The 23,213-nt window shown below is 39.2% G+C and overlaps 1 protein-coding gene across 2 annotated transcripts in view; it reads left to right on the top strand.

Moving 5' to 3' along the window:
• Positions 1–1,321: 1,321 nt before the first annotated feature.
• NRG3 (neuregulin 3) overlaps positions 1,322–23,213 on the top strand; it is a 1,092,025-nt gene continuing 1,070,133 nt past the window's right edge. The window contains exon 1 of one of the 2 annotated variants that reach the window (XM_056530934.1): positions 1,322–2,786. In XM_056530934.1, the coding sequence (XP_056386909.1) occupies positions 2,075–2,786 (712 nt within the window). In that variant the 5' untranslated portion in view covers positions 1,322–2,074. The remainder of the gene's footprint in view (positions 2,787–23,213) is intronic. The other variant, XM_056530933.1, reaches the window with a different exon arrangement.

Here is a 23,213-nt window from a genome sequence, read left to right as displayed (position 1 = left end):
TAGTGTCTGTAGTACACACGCAAGTTTCACAGTTTCGATCTGCTATACATGCTGTGGAGCGTCGGCCCTGCTATGCGGCAGGAAGTTGCGTCTGAGAGAGAATCGTCTGAGGGATGACAGCATTTTGGCAAGGGAGTTTCAGATGAGGAAGGAGGGAGTTGTGGCTGACGTCTGATGGAGGATTGGTCCGAGGGAGGAGGAGGGATGCTGTCTTGCCTGACGAGGGACGGAGTTGCGGCTGACGAATTATGGCGATTGGTCCGAGCGAGAAGGTGGGATGTCATTTTGCCTGATGGGGGACAAAGTTGAGGCTGACGACTGACGGTGATTGGTCTGAGGGAGGAGGCGGGATGTTGTTACGGCTGACAACTGACAATATCCTTAAATGGACGCTAATGATAAATTATACTAATGACATTGAAAAAACTAACCTATCAATTGCTTTAACAACATCCATGTAAAACAAGAAACTGAGCAAATTATAAAGTTCTATCTATCTATTCACAACCTATCTCATATCTATCTATCTATCTTTCTTAAATCTATCTATCATCTGTCATATATCTAGTCTATTTTAGAAATGCAGTGTAATGTAAACTGCCATTCTAATTTTATTTTTTGGTGAAAAACTCCAGAGCACAGGACAGATACTAGATCTGGGAAACAATGAAATTAAGATGTATTGATATTTCCATCTGGCATTAAAAATGCAGGAGTGAGAGACACAGGAGGGAATTCACATTAGAAGCTGAGTAATGTTCTCTTGGTCGTATTGAATACATACATATATACATGTGTGCAGTGTACATGCGCATTTTATTTTTATTTTTTTACAAACATGGGGTCAGATACAACTCAAATACATATTTTTAGAAGCTGTATCCTGGCTTTCATGGGATTTCAGCTGTCTAGCAATGAAGAGGTTAACTCCCCCCTTCCACCAGTGACACTGGCTATGTGCTGCTTTAGGTGCTTCAGGATTTCCCCCTGTCCTGTGTCCTCAGCTTCCCAGTTTATTAATTCCAGTGCTTCATGTTAACTTCCCATATCATGTACAGCAATAGACATCCTTCTAGATACCCTGCAGGTCTCATAATAGCATTTCTTCTCAGGGCGCAGTCATTTATTATATTAGTAGATGGATTTAAAACCTGCTAAAAAAAGGTTTTGTCAGCGAGTTCCGGTGGGATATTCCTGGATCATTTATTTATCTTGTACGCATTAAGAAACTACCATTAAGCATTAGGGGGAGGTGCCGTCAATTTTTTTTTTTCCTTTTTGCCTTCCCGAAGCATAGTCTGCCTTTTGCTGTGCTAGAGGCATACTAAATTGATTTTGACAATGCTGGAGATGCTACTTACTATTCTATTGAGTTGTTTTATTTTACAACACAGCGTGAATGGATCTATGACCATATACATATATGCATGCTTGCATACTGTGTTTTAGGTGCTGTGTTTTTTTTTTCCTTTGGCTTATTTTGTGCACTGTTAAATGCTTATGCTGGTGTCTATACTGCTACTGCTGCTGGCTTACAGAGCTCAGACTCTCCTTAGCTCTAGCAGCGGATTGGTCTCTCTCTTAAAGTGCTGGCCAAGGGTTGGTTGCAGGGACTGCTGAATAACAGGTGCATTTTGCTGCTCTGTCGCCTTTGAAAGAAGCAGCCGAGGAACACTGGTGCATCTGTTCTGTGTTGAGAGAGAAGCAAAGGAGAGAGAAGACAGCAAACGTGTACAGGAATGTTGCTAATCGAATAGACAAGGGGGTACACACACGGATGCTTGGGAAGAAAAGGAAAAAAAGAAGGCTGGTTTATTTTTTAAGGAAAAGCAACGGAAAGTAAGGGATGCAAGGATGCATATTGTGCTAAACCTTGGATGGATGGCATATTTTTAGCTGATTCAGCAGCTGCTTCTGGTATTTTGCTCTACACAAGAATCTGATGGAGGAATGTTTTCTGTTTCTGATTGGTGACATTTGAATGCAAAAAATTTGCCCCCTTCCTTGTGGGGAGCTGTGCTGATGATCCAGCTTCTTAAGGCTCATGTGTTTTGGGGGGTGAAAGGAATATAGGATGAGTGAAGTGGCTGCCTCCACCTCACCACCTGTACGTCCGGCAGCTGCTGAAGAGGCTGCAGGTGGAAACACTACGGAAGAAGAGGATGGGGCACCAAACGCTCGGGAGGTGCGGTGTAGTGACTGCATTGTATGGAACAGGCAGCAAACGTGGCTATGTGTAGTGCCTCTCTTAATTGGATTCATTGGCTTGGGTTTAAGTCTGATGCTCCTAAAGTGGATCGTAGTGGGATCTGTAAAGGATTATGTCCCTACTGATTTAATAGATTCCAAGGGTATTGGCCAGGACCCCATTTTCCTTTCGAAACCAAGCTCTTTTCCAAAAAGTATGGAGACTACAACTACTACCACTACCACCAGGACTCCCAATCAAATTAGCACCCGTTTAACTACTACTACACGGGCGCCCACACGCGTCCCAGAAAGCAGAGTACCTATGTGGGCAAACCCTAGAACCACAACAGTGCGCCATGCTGTTGCCCCTCCTACTGTCACCTCCACCACTGTCCCCCCAAGCACGACCACTTTTGTTTCACGCCCACTTCCAGGGACCACAACCACCCAGCCAATGCCCATCTGGCCCACTGCGGAATATTCTACCTCTTCTTACAAAATTTACCTTCATATTTCCACCGAATCCTGGACACAGTCTCGTTTTCAGGAGTCTACCACTACCACCACCCCGGAAACTACCACTATGCCCAAATATCGTAAGTAGTACATACAAATATCTTAAATCATGTTGAGCTACCATCCTTAAACAGATTTTGGTGTAAAAATGCTGAGTGAAATGTAGAAAAAAATTAAGGAATAAATATCGTTTTTAACACATCCTTTGCTGGAGAATGACTACCAGTACCATTTAGCAGCACACTTCTCTTGCCAAAAGCAGTTAATGGGTTAACTTCCCTCCTTTTGCTACAGTGAAATGACTGCACTGTCACTGCAGATATGCTTAATGTTTTGGTGAAGTTTCAAGATGAAATTACAAGACATTTTGCTATTCAAGTGATGCATGTTCAATCCTGCAGCAATGATAAAATAATCCCACCATCTAGGGAGGTGTAAAATCTCCACAATGAGAGAAATAGAAGTGATCGGATAACACTGATGGGAAAATTAAACTGACAGACAGATCTAATCCTATATCTCCCCATCAGAAAGACAATCCGCTTGACCAATTAGCTGAGTTATGTCGATCTCCATCAACCAATATCTTTATATCAATAAAATCATCTACCTACAAGATATTCCCATTGATTGTGATTCTCACCATGTTATAACAGCCCTACAAAATAGGTCCAGAAGAAGCACAGGAATGGCTATTTACATATGTGATGCTTCCGTTTCTCCATGATTTTGCAGATGTTCCTTTAGATATATATTTCTAGCTGTCAATTATATATTGAATATGATGACTTCTAATATAGTGCATACAAATCTCAGCATTGTACAAGTGGATGATGGCTGCACTTAGCAAGGCTTCTAACCTTTAAGCCGAGAACCCTGCAACCTATGAAGGTTATTTGGGACAAGGACAATGAGGAAAGTCCTGAAGAAACCTAGCAATCGTTCTGAATGAGTCCAACATAGGATTTGTTTCTGAATTGTTAATAGAGAGCTCCAGCAATCCTTGCTATGCCTTCTAGATGTTTATTACATATTATAGCTATTGAGTATCATTTTTGGAATGATAATGCCAGATGTGTCTCTTGGATGATAATCTGTGATTATTTTGCTAGATGATTCGGTAATAACATTTATTCATTCCAAAGCTTTTTTTTTTTTGTTTATTTTTCCTTGATTAAATCCATTTGTTCATAAGCCTCGGGATACATGAACCCATCTGCAGAGAAAATTACACTTGACTGATAGAAAAAAAGAAGGGAAATTGGGAAAAGCTGTTGGTAAATCACCCCAGAAAACAAGGCAATAAGTCCACACCACTGGCCAGCAAATGCATTTTCTTCTATTCAGAGAGGTCCAAGGGAGGAGGTGGGTGGTGGTGCTGGGGGGGGGGGGGGGTTTGATGCATCCGTCGAGGTAATCAGTTAATGACTGATAAACTGCAGCATATCTATTCATATTGTAAGTTGGATCTGACTTTCAGTTCCTGCCATTTTGCTGGGTATCATTTCATCCCACTCAGTTTCTGCCCCTGGGATATAAGGGGAATGTGAGCACAATACAGGCTAGGATACCAATACTGTATATGGGTCAATTAGTGTTCTAGCAAAAAAAAAAAAAAAAAAAAAAACACACACACACACACACACACACACACACACACACACACACACATATATATATATATATATATATATATATATATATATATATATATATATATTGTTTGCTCCCCGAGCCTTGGTCATAAATGAAACTATTTACTTGGCAGGTAATACACATTATTTCTCTTTTTTTTTCTGCAGAAAAACATAATGCATGATTTTAGGTTAATGAGCCATAGACAGTCAAGCTGTCAGTCGGATTTTTTATTTTTTTTCTTCACAGCGAGAGCATTAAAGGTAAAATATTTGCATATTGTGTATTTGTTACCAGGTTAAAATCCCATATCTGAATCGTGAAGGGAGGACCCTTTGTATCATCTCCACTTCCCCGGATGGCTGTTGTGTAGAGACTAGACAGAATCCTGATTAATAAATAATTAATGGACGGATGGTTACACCCTCTGTTGTCAGGAAATAAAATGCAAATGGCAGCACAGAACAACTGCAACAGATTAGTAATCTCATTTTGGTCACTGTGAGCTTTTCAGGAGGCAGCAGAGAGTTGTTAACACAAGATGAATTTTAAGAAGTGCAGAGAAGGGCAGACATTGACTCTGGGCTGAGCATTAGTTATTCTGCAAGGCATGGATTAGGTAGCTTCAGTATCGGACAGGGTGTTCTATACACAGATGGGGTGTTTTGATTTATTTCATCTGTGTCAGAGGAAGCCTTTTGACACCAGGACATAAGATAGGCAGCTTTTGTTTTTTTTAATTGTTAAGTTGTAGCATATGGAAATGTCTATCTTTCAAGGGAACATCTGCACGGCTCCTTTGCTCTAGTAGTACACAATACATAGGGTGAAAAAGCCTTTTGTTCAAGCCAGTGTATTCCATCAAGTTTGCTGCTTTTCTAACTCATTGTTGTGCTGCTGCTGTTAAAATGATAGTGATCGTGGATCTTGCTCTGTCGTGTGCATACAGATAAAAATGACCGGTCTGCCGTCCTTTACGTCAAGATTGTCGTTACTCTGGAGTATGAGATAGACAGGCCGTGCTAGCTCTTATGTATCATCTATGTATTTTCTGATCCAGCTGCACATCTGAATGTGATATATAACCCTACAGGCTGGGTATTTGGTCATGTGGATTTGATGAATGTCAATGAAAATATAACATACTGTACAGCTTAGCACAGCTGACACCATGTCCATATGTTGTATGTGTTACTGATTTAAAGGAATTACATGCAATAGATTGAAGAATTTAACAAATCTCAATTTGCAAAACCTAATTGTACCAGTTTTTGTTTTATGTATTATCATATTGAATTCTATTATTTCTGGCCTTTTTCACTTTTGTCAGTATGATATATAGAACACAAATGCTCTTTGCAGCAATAAATAACAAATAAAAGCTACACTATTCTACTACAAAATGTAGGTACCACACAATTATGAAATCAAGCACGTATGCTATATTAAACATTAGAATATATGTATTGCATAAACCACCAGGGGTAGTCATCACTCTTTTCAATTGCTATGTTGCCATAATGTTGTGCTGGCTACTGGGCCATAAACTGTGTGAAAGAGTGAAGCAATGAATGAAATGTTAATTTATTTAAGGAATACTGCATGCTGCCTTCTAGATTAGGACGGGGGTTCATATATAATAACCGTATAAGCCGAGTTCTTTAGCACGATTTTTCGTGCTGAAAACGCCCCCCTCGGCTTATACTCGAGTGAACTCTCCGCCTGTCAATCCCTTCATCAGTGGTCTTCAACCTGCGGACCTCCAGATGTTGCAAAACTACAACTCCCAGCAAGCCCGGACAGCCTTCGGCTGTCCGGGCATGCTGGGAGTAGTAGTTTTGCAACAACTGGAGGTACGCAAGTTGAAGACCACTGATGAAGGGATTGACATGCGGTGATGATGAAGGGGGCGGGGATGATGACGAAGGCCCAGTGGTCTTCAACCTGCAGACCTCCAGAGGTTTCAAAACTACAACTCCCAGCATGCCTGGACACCTGATGTCTGTCCGGGCTGGCTGGGAGTTGTAGTTTTGCAACATCTGGAGGTCCGCAGGTTGAAGGTCACTGATGAAGGGATTGACAGGCGGTGATGATGAAGGGGGGGATGATGACGGGGGTCTGGATGATGACAGGGGGGGATGATGACATGGGGGGGATGATGTATTTCCCACCCTAGGCTTATAGTCGAGTCAATAACTTTTCCTGGATTTTTGGGATAAAATTAGGGGCCTCGGCTTATATTCGGGTCGGCTAATACTCGAGTATATACGGTAGTTAGCAATGGGTATGCAAAAGAATGTGGTAAAATTATTAGTGAGTAGCATCTAAACACAGTGCTGGCTTGTTTCCAAAATGTCAAGTAATGTGAAAAATGTTATTGGGCAACCACTGGTCTTTCTCTGGATAATGCAGGTGGTTTTTCCTCTACAGCAGGTACACTACAGTTAATGTGATTCAGCGAATATGTGTCTGCAGGTTATCAAAGCAGAACCAAGTTAAATTAGATGAACCATATCCCACAAGGAGTTGTAGTTTTTTATCATGGTAAAGGATGGAAGGGTAAATTTGACTTTAGCTAAGACAGAGATAGCTTACAACATCTGTGGTAGGCAAAAAACTCACCTGCCATGTTTGTCAAAGGAAAAGAGGTTGAAGACAAACCCTAAGGGGAAAGTGGAAAACATCATACACGAAAGACTTTAAGGGGCAAGCAAAATCAAGACTGTGTGAGATTGAATCATTCCTCAAGTGAGACTACCAGAGTTTTAGAGGAGTGATAAGGTGGCCATCTGCTTGCTATGTTGTAGAAATGTACATGAAAACAAATGAAAGATACAAAAGTAATGCTAAAAACATAAATATTATTTATGATGTACTTGGCTTCTGTATACACTTCTGTTAGATAAGAATTTTTGGAAAGTTGGAAACTTTTTGATCCATTGAAACATGGCAAATGAACAAATAAAACAGCATGGTGACATTATTATTAATCATAATAATAATAATAATAATAATAATAATAATAATAATAATAATAATAATAAATAATAATAATAATAGTACTAGTATTAAAAGTAGTAGCTGTAGCATCCAATTCACTGTTAAAACATGGTAACAGTAGTAGTATTGTTTGTTCACATTGACATGGTATCATTATAAAAAGTTGGAATAGTAGTATTAGTTGCATAGTAGTAGAAATAATGGCAGCAGTAGTAGAAGTTGGATGGACATAGTGAATTGTAGACTATATCAATAGCTTTTACAACTCTCAACCCCTAGCTATATGATCCCCCATCATAGGGGTTTTGTGGTTTCATCTACTTAAGAATTATGAGCAAAAATACCCATTGCAATTATAAGCTTACAAATAAATACCTGAATATCTCCAAAACTGTATTATCTAACTTATTTCTTATGTCCTTTATGCTACTCAATATAATTTATAATTTAAAGAGATTGTCTAGTTTAGAAAATCTATTATGTATACCCTAGTAGTCGATGTTGGGTAAGTAGTCTTCTGTTCAAGATTCTCATCTCTTGTACATGGTGAAGACTGGGCACACAAAGCATTTCTACCTTTAGAGGACCTGTCCCGCATAAGATGGATATTTGGTGTGATAGGGCACTGTGTATTACTTCATTCCCCAATGGTGGTGCTACAGAGAAATTGAACATTTACAGACATTTTTTTCTCAAGTAGGGGGACATTTTGTAACTAGGAACAGGGAATGTCCAAAGTAGAGAACCTTTAATAACTGGTATCCTTGGACAACACAATTGCATCGGATCAGGTGCATGCATAACATGGAGGCCTTACAAGGTTAAAGCCTCCCCATTGTGCTGTCACTCCTTCTTTCCTTCTCATTAAAACATCAAGTGACAGAGATTTTCCTAGTCTGACTGCTCTTATAGTTAAGAATCCTATTTTTATATGGTAGGGAAACCCTGTCAAGGTTACAGTCCTGGGTGTAAAAACCACTACAAATATCCACATACTATCCATTCATTCATACATTGTTCTTATACTAGGTGTGTTTGTATTCTTTCTTAAGTTCCTGCTTGGATTGACAAAGCCAACAATAAATAGTGCAAAATGACCAGCTCTGACAAAGACTTGATCTTTGATAGGCGGCAAATATGCACAGCAAACACCTACAGGACGCACTCACTTGATCTCTGTGAACCTGAGGAAGGCGCTTGTTAGCGCAGAAACGCGCTGTCCTGTAATTTTCTTTTCAATAAACCTTTTTGTCCTGTGCAACCGCGGCTTCCGAGTCCTGTTCTTTACAAGCAGCAGCGCTTCACTCCAAATCCCGTTTTATTCCTGTCTACTTCGCATTCACATTTTCGTACCTTTGAAGATACGGAAGAGGGGAAGTGAGCTGCACACTGCTACGATCCCACTCACCCTTCTCCCTGCAGAGGTTTTCAGTTTTGCTCTGCTGGAATCTCCCGGCAGACCACGACGAAACCCAAGACGGGGTGGCGAGTTGGGCCCCTTCATTCCTCCTATTACCGTTCCTCCTATTATTATTAACAGAGAGCGCCCTTTTTGTTTTTTTACCTCTGCCTCAGCCTCATACATAGCAAGCTGCCATGAGCTGTTTTTTCTGACATTTTTCTGTCTTTGTCAGTATTTACTTTTTTCAACAATTTATGCACACAATAGTATGTGTGTGTGTGTGTGTGTGTGAATGTAGGTACATATGAATTGTGTATACATGCTTTTTGTGTACATGATCATATACTATGCAAGTGTCAATGCTCATGACAGTGAACTCCCCCTTCACAAAAGTCTATATACACCACTGTATCTGATGTACACAACAGACATCAAGAATGTAACTGGCATGCAGAAGATGCCAACTGAGAGCAGCGAAGAAATGCATCTGCAGAGCTTTGTATTTTAATCAGGAGAGTTAAATAAAGTCAGATCATTCTAGCAATATGGAAATGTGATAAAACTGGAGGTAGTGATGATTATACTTAGAACACTGAGAAGAAATGTCTTGTAGACTGAATATGTGCTAGAAAGGTGTAATGTGGAATGTAAGATGCGCTGTGAGATGAATGAGAAGTGTTATCTCTCTCCGTTCCCTGCTTTGCTGAGTACAGATCTCTGCATATCTCCAAAGGACCCACCTCAAGTGCAGTGCAGACTGGGAACGCTGTGTGAATAAATATGACAGAAATTCAGACATGATATGCTGTATACAGATAAAAGGCATCTGCAAAACCTTATCACACATCCCGGAACAAGAAAACTTGTCTAGATGAAATCTTGAGTTGGATTTATACAAGATTTTGTCACAGATTTTGATCAAATTGTGAATTCGGGTAGAAAACAGACAAGGTGCACATCTACAATCTTGTATAATGATCTGATTGCTTCACAGCATAATATCAAAAACTAACAGGTTGTTAGTATACATTTTGATCAAAAAGTACAAGCCCACTCGCCACGTCAAGGCCACCTATTTAGAGTGGGTCCCTAACGTCCCTAGCATAAAATGGCGTAGCACTGGGCGGCGACCACCACCGCCGCGACACCAGTGGGGAACGACCCACTGGCAGAGCGGCCCCAATGCCACCCAAACCAGTCTATGGGCAGCACCCATATCAAATTGTGTCTGCATATTTCACAAGCAGGCCCAATACACATGTATACTCAAAAATAAAATCACGGTAGTCACTAATACTTCACTTGTGAAAGAAACACACATTGCATGAGGGAGGGTTTAATAAAAAGTAAATGTATCCATTCAGCCTTTTTTACTGCCATTATGAATGTGTCTATGTAACAAACTACTCTTTGGGGAATCATTTAGTTTAGATTTTTTTTCTCCAAATGTAACAATTCTTCCTGGAAAACAACATTTTTTATGGTAAATTGTCTCTGTGTGTAAACAATGAGCCAAGCCTGCTGTCTTTATTAATAAATTATAGGGTTCTTTAATTGATGGGTGCAAAGAAAGGTGCTTTCATAACTGCTGCTTTTTTTTTTCTTTCCTTTTTGAAGCAGTCAATATGCAGTGTGTAAAAGCACCCTTAGACTGGAATTCTGGAAGGACTAAATAAATAGATAGACCAGAAAAGAGTAGATAGAAGCAGAGGGGGAAGGAGGTCAATGTAAACTAGGAGAAGAAAAAAAAGGGGGGGGGATACAAGAAGTGTGTGTGTGTTGTCGGAGATTAGGGAAGGGATGAGGAGGTATTTGCCATAAGGGGATTGATTTGCGAGGAGTAGGACACGGAGACCCTGTGTGATAATTCTTCAAATCTGCAGATCTTTAGTCAACCATTCCTCTACTGAAGGTGAGGACAACTGTAGCCGTCCCAGAAGGATCATGGATTTGGCAACAGAAAAATTTGTACATATATGTTACAAGCACCTCCAACATTGATCTGTTGTAGCCAGTTTGTGAGTGAAAAGAAATTCAGGTGTCTTATACCAATGGGACAAGATTTTGTAATGGGACTTTTGGAGACGAACACTATGGGAATTTCTCAAGATGGCTTTGACTTCCTCATCAGTAAAATGCATATTTGACTCATGTATTTTGCAATTAGGATAATTTAGTGAAATTAGGGGGTCTGGTAACAAGGAGCTGTTTGAAGTCATGGGGAGGGCAGAAGCGGTAATAGAGCCAGAAAAAGGCGGAGCAGCAATTTTGGAAATGAGCAAAATTGGAAGGAGAAAGGAGGAGAGAAAGGACAGTCAGAGGGACAGAAACAGTTGTAAGACAGGAATGTTTTACAACTTTGTGTACATAAGATGGAACATAGGTGGGAGCAGGTTCACCACTGCAGGAATTAAGCTTGAATGGGAGGGGGAGATGGTAGGAACAGAGGGTTTTCTATGTGGAAAATATTCCCTTATACAACAGATATTTTTCACCCAGGCGAGTCGTCACCAAAAGTCCATCATCAGGTCTCCTTCGTAGGCCTCAGAAAGGAGTGAGTATTATGATGTGTAAGATCTATCCACTACCTAAGTTGAGTGGCCTTGTAGTAGGAAAACATGTCTGGGAGATCTATGCCACCTCCGGTGTGTGGTCGGGAGAGCAATAAGTCAGACAGCCTGGGACATTTATATTTCCAGATAAAAATGGAAGAAGAGAGAGCACAAATATATATAAAAAAAGGAAAAAGGTAAGCACTATAGGGAGCAGTTGGAGATTGTCGAGTATTTTTGGAGCTACATATACTTTGAGGAGGTTCTTTTTCCCAAACCAGGAGATCAGCAGAATGTGATATTCAGATAGAAGGGACTTTATTTGAAAGAGAAGAGGAGGAATGTTCAGTAGATAGATCTCCGATATGCAAGCAGGAATATTAACACCAAGGTATTTGAGCAAAGAGGCTGCCAAAGGGAAAGAGACTATGCTTGTAAGGGCTGAAACCATTTGCTTTTAGGAGATAAATGGGAAAGAGTTCATGGACTCAGTCTTTCCAAGTATAAAGGAAGGACAAATTTTACTTTTCTTTTTTGTTGGATTCATACCTAAGTTTGGCTAAAAAAAAGAACTGTTTAAAAACCTGCCCAAGTGATTATACTGTAGCTTAAAATGGATTTCTAGAACGTTACATCTTAAATGGTTATGTTGGCAGCAGAAAAAGTATAACTTTTTCTTACTCCTCAGTGGATTATTTATGGTTTGGTCTCTCATCTCAGCCTGATACTTTCTTACCTGGCTTCTGACTTGAGATTTTGGGGCAGGCACTATATAGCGATTGTAGCATGCAGGCAAAATCTTGAATGTAAAAGCCAAATTTCTCAAACACTACTGCAGAAACATAAGCAACATCTTTGGTTAATTGAGTGCTTCATGTGGCTGTTGATTTGCCTGGCCCTCTCTCTCAGCCCACCCTCTTTAAGCCAAATAAGAAGGTATCAGGCTGAGACAAAAGCAAACCAAAAGTGAGCCACCAGGGGGCAAGGAATATTTTTTTCTGCTTCATGGACAACTGCTTTAAGGATGAGCAATGATTGTATAATCAGTGGAAGTTCTTTGTATCAGCTGAATGAAGATTCCATGTTGCACCCTTCACTGCAATTTATCAGTAAAGCATCACTCATATCCATGTAACTATGGTTAGTACTGCAGCTTACAGCTGCATGGAGACGCTTTGTGGTACTGGGTGTCTTAGGCCATGTTCACACAACGGAATTTCTGTGTGGAATTCTGCAGAAGAATTCCACATGGACATTCTGCTGCAGCCGAGTCCCATTGATTTCAATGGGATTCTGCTGCACTATTCACATTACAGGATTTCAGCCCCAGATGTTTAGATTACGGTGTGTATTCTTTCTGTGGATTCCACTAGGAAACGTATTGTCAGCTTTTAGACAGCACATTTCTGAGCGGTCCTTGTGCCAGCATGTTTTGCCAGCGATCTGCTGTCTGTGGACTGTAAACATAACCTTAGGGGTCAAACCTTCCCACTACTTTATGACCTACTAAAAGAAAGGCTATTAATGTTATCTTGATGTGCTCTGTGAGGTATAGAAACTAAAAAAATATAAAAAATATCAATACTATACCTATATTCTCCACATATGAGCAACACTATTGTTTCTGTGTATTCTCTTATGATATGACAGAGGTGCTCTCATAAATAAATAATAAATTATTAGCTATTAAAGCTCTAATAATAAAAATCTTGCTTCAATTTATCACACAGGGATGCACAGGTGAATATAGGGGTGGCATTAAAATAATCTAAAGCCTTAGAAGGAGTCCTGAGGGAGATACATGTCTTATCCACCCTTTTTCCAGATTTAAAGAACTTGTAAAATAAAAATTGCTAAGAATATGAAATCTTATGTGGAGACCAGCAGCGAGACTTCATTTTAGATGGAAGTGAACGCTGATTGTGGGCGCAAGGTTGTTATCCTCACAGCAGTATTTGTGGAGATTAAAGGTTAGAAAGCTGTGATGCAGGGAAGCTGTTAAACAGTGGGTCGCCATAGAGAATCCTGTATATGAAATAAGAGCAAGTACAACATTAGCACTATAACGGCATAATGACAGATGGTTTCCTATATTTAATACTCAGGATTATTTAGCATTTCTGATATTGATCTAATTTCCATCTTTACATAATGGTAACATTTGCCATGATGTCTCAACCTCCATCTCCTTCATAATTGTATAATACTCTAGATTTTATCAATGTACACATACACAGTTGTCTAGTATCCTGTCATATTCCTCTGAGGGCAAACTGTCGGACACTATATTGGAATCTGGTCATGACAGATTACTCAAGGTCACACAGCAGGCTTTGGTTTGTGTATACAATAATAACAATGAGATACTGTTACATCCCAATTATGTACAGTTAATCAATAGGTCCCCAGGATCATTTTTAATGGCGGATCCAATGTTTTCCATTGTCTTAGAGATCTCACCTTAATATATTGGAGCCAGCATTTCAAAACGTGTAAATTAAAGAGGAGCCCAGTTCCAAAGGGACCTACAGGGTAACTCATAACATAAGAGAATATATATACAGCAACCTTGAATTTGGAGTCTGTCTAGGTCTTCATCATGTCTATCATCTATCTATCTATCTATCTATCTATTATATCTATCTATCTATCTATCTATCTATTATATCTATCTATTTATCTTCATGTCACCTGCTGTGATCACAGTAGGAGTTTTTAGCCAGTAGTACATGGAAGAAATTTGCTAAAAATTTACATTTATATATCTATCCTAAGTGGAAGTACATTGGCATACACAATGACAAATATATTAAGATAAGCTTGCCTCATATTAGATTTGTTACACCCACTGTTGTCCGCTACAACTAGTGATCTATGCCAGCTATGAGCTAATGTAAAATTCAGCAACAATTTACTGCCTACTTTTAATGAAAGCGCCACGATTGGAGCAAATGTGAAAATAAATTAAATAAATTCGCAAAAAATTAGGCTTGACCAAAATTGTGCAATTGTATACATAGTTTACTAGATTTCCCCCAATGTGTGTGATCTGACATCATGGCCCATATTTATCGATCAGCCTGAAAACCTAATTGTCTGTTTTTTCCCATAACAGCCAATCACAGCTCAACTTTCATAGAAACATAGAATGTGTCGGCAGATAAGAACCATTTAGCCCATCTAGTCTGGCCAAAAATCTTAATCCTATCAATAGTCCCTGGCCCTATCTTATATGAAGGATAGCCTTATGCTTATCCCATGCATTTTTATACTCCTTCACTGTATTTGCAGCTACCACTTCTGCAGGAAGGCTATTCCATGCATCCACTACTCTCTCAGTAAAGTAATACTTCCTGATATTACTTTTAAACCTTTGCCCCTCTAATTTAAGACGATGTCCTCTTGTGGTAGTTTTTCTTCTTTTAAATATGCTCTCCTCCTTTACCGTGTTGATTTCCTTTATGCATTTAAAAGTCTCTATCATATCCCCTCTGTCTCTTCTTTCTTCCAAGCTACAAGAGCTCGTTAAGATATGAAAGTTGAGCTGTGATTGGTTCCTGTGGGAAAAAACAGTAAATTATTGTTTTGGGCTGATTGATAAATCTCCCCATATCTAGAGTATCCATTTGAGTATAAAAAGTAGAGTTGAAGTGGTCATACATGGGCATAAGGTTTAGTCAGATTATTATTTCCATTATGCAATCCTTACCAAAGATTTTCCCAATAATACGTTGCCACCATTATATAGTGAGTACATAACTCACATTTTGTCAATATTTTATGTTATATTTTAAAGTGACAACACTGAAGAAATTACACTGTGCTACAATGTAAAATAGTGAGTGCACAGCTTGTAGAACAGTATTCAATGTTGCTGCACTTCAAAATAACACACAGCCATTAATGTTTAAACCTTGGCAACAAACGTGAGTACACCCCTAAGTGGAAATGTTTAAATTGGGCCCCAAGTATTAGTATTTTGTATGGCCACCATTATTTTCCAGTGCGGCCTTAAGCCCCTTTGGCATGGAGTTCACCAGAGCTTTACAGATTGCCACTGAAGTCCTCTTCCACTCCTCCATGTCTACATCACAGAGCTGGTGGATGTTAGAGACCTTGTGCTCCACCACCTTCCATTTGAGAATACCCCACAGATGCACAATAGGATTTAGGTCTAGAGACATGCTTGGCCAGTACATCAACTTTACCCTCAGATTCTTTAGCAAGGCAGTGGGCATCTTGGAGGTGTGTTTGAAATCCTTATCATGTTGGAATAACGCCCTGTGACCCAGTCTCCAAAGGGAGGGGATCATACTCTGCTTTAGTATATTACAGTACATGTTGGCATTCGTGGTTACCTCAATGGCCTGTAGCTCTTCAGTGCCAGCAGCACTCATGCAGGCCCAGACCATGATACTCCTACCACCATGCTTGACTGTAAGCAAGAAACACTTGTCTTTGATCTCCTTACCTAGTTGTCGCCACACATGCTTTGCACCATCCAAACCAAATAAGTTTATCTTGACCTCATCGGACCCCCCCCCCCCACAACCCCCACTCTTTCAATCTCTCAAGCAATGCTGGCATCACTCATATGTCAACTTCCCAAAGACAAGCTCTGCATAAGATGCTGAGCATGTGCACTTATCTTCTTTGGTTGTTCATGGCGAGGCCTGTTTTGAAAGGAACCTGTTTTATGAAACTGCTTTATGGTCTTACCCACTGTGCTAAAGCTCAGTTTAAGGGTCTTGTCAATTTTCTAGGCCATTTTTAAGTAGGGCATAATTTTTTTTTCCAGATCCTCAAAGAGTTTCTCATGGGGTGCCATGTTGAATTTACAGTGACCAGTATTAGAGTGTGAGAATGATAACACCAACTTTAATACACCATTCACACTTGAGACCTTGTATCACATGACACTGGGGAGATAAATAGCTTATTGGGCACAATTTGGACATTTTTCTTTAGGGGTGTACTCACTTTTGTTGCCAAGGTTTAGGCAGTAATGGTCGTGTGTTGAGTTATTTTGAAGGGACAGCAACATTAAACTCTGTTATAAAGGCTGTGCACTCACTACTTTACATTGTAGCAGAGTGCCATTTCTTCAGTGTTGTCACATGAAAACATATAATAAAATATTTACAAAAATGTGAGGAGAGTACTTACTTATGTGAGATACCGTATATAGATAATGTATGCTATATCATTGATTTTAAAAATTACATTGCTGGAGGCGAGAGAGTATACATAAAGGAAACTAATCATGTTGTTGTATAGAACAGAAAATGGTACATGCTGATGTGCTCCAGGTGGGAACAGTAACAAACACTGTACTATAAAGAAAAAAGATTTCTAGTGTGCCCCATGGAGCAGCTCCATTTTCAATGCTATGTAATCATTTCTGATGGGCTCTCTGGAAAGGGAATGAAATAGAACATAAATAAGTATTAATGGCTAATGAGCTTAAGTGCTGATGATGGACATCCCATTGTTATAAAGTGTGCTACTGTATCAGCTGCTGCCCATGACCCCAGACTGCAGAACGTTCTTCTTCCTGGACTGTTTTATAGTTATTGATCGCTGAGAACAAATTATGAAAATCTATATGAATTGGCAGATTGGTTTCAGTGAATGCAGCACTCTTTATCTTTTCAAGAGGATATTCCAGAGTAAACTACATTGATCTTGATGTTTTAATTTAGATCTGTCTTTTTTCATTTATAGTAATCAGGGTCATAGATAGGCTTCCCTTTATGCAGGTCAAATGTTTTGTTTGCACGCAGCACTTAAATGGTCACTCTCATTAAAACTAATTTTTGCTATTGCACTCCTTGTGGTAAATAAAAAAAATCTTTCTAATGTGCTTTGTTTAAAAAATTTGTGTTTAAAAAAGCTGCTACTAGGTGTCCCCCTACTTGTCCAGAGCACATTTCCCCCCATATTTTTCACAGAGTCCAACTTTGGACTCCTGCTGGCCTGGCAGAAGTCCAAAAGCAGGAAATGCTGAGGGGTGTGTGTGCAGCCTTATCCAATCATATCTCATCTCACACACTGAACTGCTCTGGTATGAGTGTAGCCCCTGTATGGCTTCAGATGATGTCACACATGCTGGGTAACGCCCCTTCCCAGTCTGTGAGCAGAAAATACAGAGCAATATCAAGGTAGAGAACTATCAAATAATAAAAATAAAGGCAGGGGGTGGTTTATCATGATGGGGGCAGTGAACTTGGAGGGTTATAAAATGTAACAAGATCATGAGAGGTACTCTTTAACCTCTTAAGGATGCAGGGCGTACCTGTATGTCCTGCGCCTGCTCTAGTGATATAACTAAACCATAAACCCAAAGGGCATAGGAGGCCCATAAACAATAATGAACTAAAGCCCTGGGCCGTAGCCTGGGGTATAACACCGCTATTAATATACCCCTAAAATGCTTCTTTTATTATCAATTGATAAAATAAACCCTGAAAAGGTTAAAATGTATTTCAGTTGTCTATATATAGAGGGGATATTACTCCAGTATAGGTGAACATGTACTGCAGATACCTAGTGACTCACTGAATAATGTTTAAAATCACACACTATATTGCTAACCTCAACATGTTTCACCGCTGCAACCGCTGCGTTCTCAAGAGGCAACCAGTGTCAATGGCAGTGACAAAATGGTGGAGGGGGGGGTATATATATAGACACCCCTATGACCTCATCAACAGGGGAAAATGCAGAGCTACCTATGGAAATGTTTGTAACAACCTGTGCCAATAAGGTTGCGGAACATCCTGTGTCAAATAGTACAATCTTCCAGTGAGCGCTGCCCATAGTGACTTGTGTTAGTGATCGCCCTCTTCTCCATCGATGCTGTCATCTAGATACGCCTGTGATGGAATCCCCATCATGCGCTGTGCATGCTCGGTATTTTGCAATACTTTTTTACTATTGCATTGTGTGTTATGTGCATGCGTGGGAATTTCCCAAATCTCGCCTTGTGCATGTGTTAGAAATTTAATGAAAACAGCCTATACCATATATGATTCTTTGTATTTGTTAATATCTGACACTTTCAACTAAGGATAATAAATCCACCATTGAGTATCTTACATTTCTCTCATTCACCCACAGGTGCTATGATCATGAGTTTATAATGGTGAAGTTAATATACAATAAATGTTGGTATTCTATATAACTGTAAATTGTAAATATACCAGTCCTATTGCTAACATAGTCAAAGGGTTCCATATAAAAGCTACGTAGGTTTATTTAATCATTATTTAGTTTTCATTTTTAATTTAGCCACTATTACTAATGCCATATTGAAAAGGGACACTACTAAATTGGAATGACACAAACACCCATAATTGACAATTTTGGCACATCGCTCAGCATTGTCAAAATTAGGTCCTCATAAAAGGACAAAAAACGTATAGTATGTATATCTAGAACTACTTAGATGAGGATAAAGGAATATCTCCCTGATCTCTCTAATAATACACCACTTCAATATGCTCATTTATTGCCATTAGTCACCAACCAAATATATACTCTGGGACATATAAAATATTATATGTAATCAAGAAAATCAAAGAAAAGCTGCAAATGAAAATCCATCACTCAAATCTGACGGTGCTTGACTACAAAGTTGCATCATATCGGGCTGGGACCCGTGGCTAATAATGGACATCACTGATTGCGGTGATGCCGGGTATTAACCCCTTAGACGCGGCGATCAAAGTCGCCACATCTAATGTAAAAAAAAGCATTCCCAGCAGCTCTGTCGGACTGATTGTGACCACCAATCAGCTGTTAGGACATGAAGAGGGTCCCTGCCTGCCTCCTCGTTGTAAGATCACTGATTCACTGCTCTGTGCCTGAAATACAGGACGGAGCAGTGGAGCGCCGATAACACGGATCAATGTATTACATGTTCTAGTCCCCTATGGGGGCTATAACATTGCAAAAAAAAGTGTAAACAAATAGTTAATAAATGGGATTTAACCCTTTCCCTAATAACAGTTTGAATCATCCCATTTTCCCATAAAAAAAACTACGTAAATAAAAATAATAATGTCTGAAATATAAAAATATATAGCTAATTAAGCTGCACGGTCAATGGCGTACATGTAAAAAAATTCAAAAGTTCTAAATAGCGTATTTTTGGTCACCTTTTATACCATAAAAAAATGTATAAAAAGCGACCAAAAATTCCAATCAAAACAAAAATGGTACCAGTAAAAACTTCAGTTCATGGCGCAAAAAATGAGCCCTCATACATTCCTGTATGCAGAAAAATAAAAAAAAGTTATAGGGATCAGAAAAGGAGATTTTTAAACGTATTGATTTTCGTGTATGTAGTTATAATTTTTTCCAGAAGTAAGACAAAATCAAACCTATATAAATAGGGTATCATTTTAATCATATGGACCTATAGAATAAAGCTCATGTGTCATTTTTACCGAAAAATGCACTGCATAAAAATGGAAGTCCCCAAAAGTTGCAAAATGGAGTATTTTTTTTCTATTTTGTCCGACAAATATAGATTTTTTTTTTTTTTGCCGTAGAATTTTGGGTAAAATGACTGATGTCATTACAAAGTAGAATTGGTGGTGCAAAAAACAAGCCATCATATGGGTATGTAGGGGCAAAATTTAAAGGATTATGATTTTTAAAATGTAAGGAGGAAAAAACGAATGTAAAAAAAATGGAAAAAACGCTGAATCCTTAAGGAGTTAAGGCACGTGCTCCTGTAGTTCCCCCAAACTACACCCATTTTGACCTTTGTTAGCTGCATAAGTATGCTCAGTAGCCATCTTCTGTATTAGGCTATGTTCACACAGCTTGAAATATTTGGAATGTCTGCCCGGAAATCACGGGAGGACATTACACATATTTGCATGTTCTGCCTGTTCTAGGACTGCTTGGAAATGTGCTTTCTTCATAAACGGCAATGCATTTCTGAGAGAGGAAACAATGAACATGTTCACTGTTTCTGTGGACACTGAAATCAGGATTTCCTTGGCAGATGTTTCTGCCACGGAAATTCTACCATGTGCATAGTGTAGAAAAGTATCATTGAAATCAATGGGACTCTGCTGCAGCGGAATTTCCCAGTACAATATTTCTTAGGAATTACACTAGGAAATACTGCTGTGTGCACATCGCCTTATATCGAAGCAACTTCTCTGTTCCTGTTATCTTTAGAGAAAATATATAATAACTATTGCATGTGACAGTTTCCATCTATCCAGATGATTATATATGTATAGAAACTGTTGTTTTGGGGGTTATCACTGCTAGTCTTACGCAGCCTAGACACAGTAGGTAGCAGAAATAATGAAAGTCATGTAGCTTTTTTCTTGACCGATTGCCCATGGTGTTCCCACAACCACTCTTATAGCTTTTTTGTTAGAACCATTACTCAACACATAGTACAACATGTTGTCACTGGCCTTTAGTCGTTTTGCACTTCAGTGTCAATAGAAGTGGATAGTGGTATGACACGGACATCATCCAGGCTTTGTCTGCATCTTGGACCATCATTTCTAAATAAAAGAAGATTGAAAATACTTATAAGTGGTCATTCCTATTCATGTTTTACTTCTTTTGGAAGAAGATTTACTCGAAACATGTAGGGGAGATTTATTAAGCCACACCAGAAGCACAAATGAAAACATTTTCATCATTAGTGACATTTGAAGCATGTATGACAAAGGGGCATGAAGAAGGCTGGAAGGGGGCTTGACCTCATATCGAAGGGGAATGCCATGGGTGTGCCCTCCTTACATACAACTATCAGGCAAACTTGCAACACTTAAAGTTGCAGAAATATAGGCTAACTTCCAGGTGACTTATATTTCTGCGCCATACCCATGGGAAGCCGCAGCACCACCGGATTGCAAAAAAACTTACATAAACAAAAATGGGTTGAATCACTACTAATGACAGGTAATGCCAGTAACGCTGATGTTAACCATCCTAACCTGTCCCCGCTCCATGCCCCAGTTCTCCCGTTATCTTCCTCCATATCTTCTGTTTCGGGGCCGACTTGAAGCCCCCTGTTGCTGCAGTGTCATAAGAAAACTCCACCTACGCTCTAAGTAGGCCCCGTAAGGAAACATTCAGATAATGGAAGAACCAGAGCACAGAGCGGGGGCAGGTTAGTATGGTTGTCATCAGTGTCACCTGCACTGCTTGTCTATACTGACAGATTAGTGCAGGAAATTTGATGACAGATTTCCTTAAATTTAGTAATCACAACATGAAAAGCAATGCCCAGTTTTACCAGCGCAAAAATAAGTCTGTCATTAAATTGGTTAAAGTGGTGACTGGCTGTTACAAATCTGTGGTTTTGTGTGAACAGCTTTAACACTGTAATACTGAAACAAGAACTAAATGTGGTGTACTGTGTAGTGTTGCCATTATTTTCTTATTACACTTTATTCAGTTATCACAACATGAAAAGCAATGCCCAGTTTTACCAGGCTGTCATTTTATTGGTTAAAGTGGTGACTGGCCGTTACAAATATGGGGTTTTGTGTAAACAGCTCTAACACTGCAACATGCATTCTTGTTATAGTGATCACGTGGGAGCTGCTATTGTGCCGGCACGATCAGGAGTAGTCTACTGTAATGCTTGCCATGCACAGCCGCACTCATCTTCTTCATTTATCCCCTTTAGACTGGGATCAAAGCTGATCATGGTGGATGAGAGAACTGGCAGAGGGGGAGGGTGTAATGCAATAGCATCATTGCAATGATAAGCATTAAGACTGTGAACTGTATGGACAGTAAGGCCTAGTTATTGTATTTTGTTAGGGCTTAGTAAATTATGTCATATAGCTGCTTAAATGTGTTGGCAGTAAGTTGTATATCAGAATATTTAGTTTAAAAAAAAGTATATCAAAATGTCAATCAAATTCCCACTTTGAGATAAAAAGTGAATACATTTATTTATTTGGTTATTACAAAAGGTTTAAATCAACACATAAACACAGTTTTTATTCATATAATATCACTGTATTTTTTTTTCTGATTATACATTCCAAGATACCAACTTGTATAAACCTGATTATTATTATTGTTATTATTATTATTTGTAAATAGAGTTGTCACACAACCTTTTTGAGCAGAATTTTTCCAAAATACCAATTTGTAAAAGAAATGTTACTGTTTATACCCAGAAAGTAACACAGTTGACCATCAACCATCATGACATTTCAGCACATGAACATACAAGAGGCTGTTTTCTAATGGAATTCTAATGAAAAAAGAAATTCTTCCTGGTGGAGTAAATAGAAATGATTTTCAGATGTGCAGTATTTGCCTTTGATGAATGGTGCCGATATTCTCTGTATTTGTTATGTAAATGTCATGTCTTACCAATAACTTGATAATTCTGTGTGATTGAGGCAAAGCAAACATCTTTAGAACCGCCCTTCATCAAACAACCCTCCACTTCAATATATCATTTGTGAGGCAAATTGTGCGCCACTATGATGTTTACATTATCAAACGTATTCAAGACCCCGAGAACATGGCATAATATAAGCCCGATATCTTTATCCTCTATGTCTGGAAAAGAGATAGAAGGTGAAACACATTTTGATAATACAAATATCCATGATCAGTCAGTTATGTTGGATGTGTTTTCTCTTACTTTATCTCCTTTTAATTGGTAGTGTCAGGCCATGTCTCAGGTATACCTCAGTTTATTAACAGTTAGTTTATTAACTATATATATACAGTGACCCCCCAACCTACGATGGCCCCGACATACGATCATTTCAAAATACGATGGCCTCTCAGAGGCCATCGCATGTTGAAGACAGTATCAACATACGATGCTTTTGTATGTCGGGACCATCGCATAAACGGCTATCCGGCAGCGCTGACTGCTTCAGCTGCCACCGGACAGCCGTTTACGG

Source organism: Hyla sarda, chromosome 7 (genome assembly GCF_029499605.1).
Source record: "Hyla sarda isolate aHylSar1 chromosome 7, aHylSar1.hap1, whole genome shotgun sequence".
Classification (NCBI taxonomy): Eukaryota; Metazoa; Chordata; class Amphibia; order Anura; family Hylidae; genus Hyla; species Hyla sarda.
Note: the sequence above shows the minus strand (reverse complement) of the source record. Positions and strands in the feature narration are given on the sequence as shown.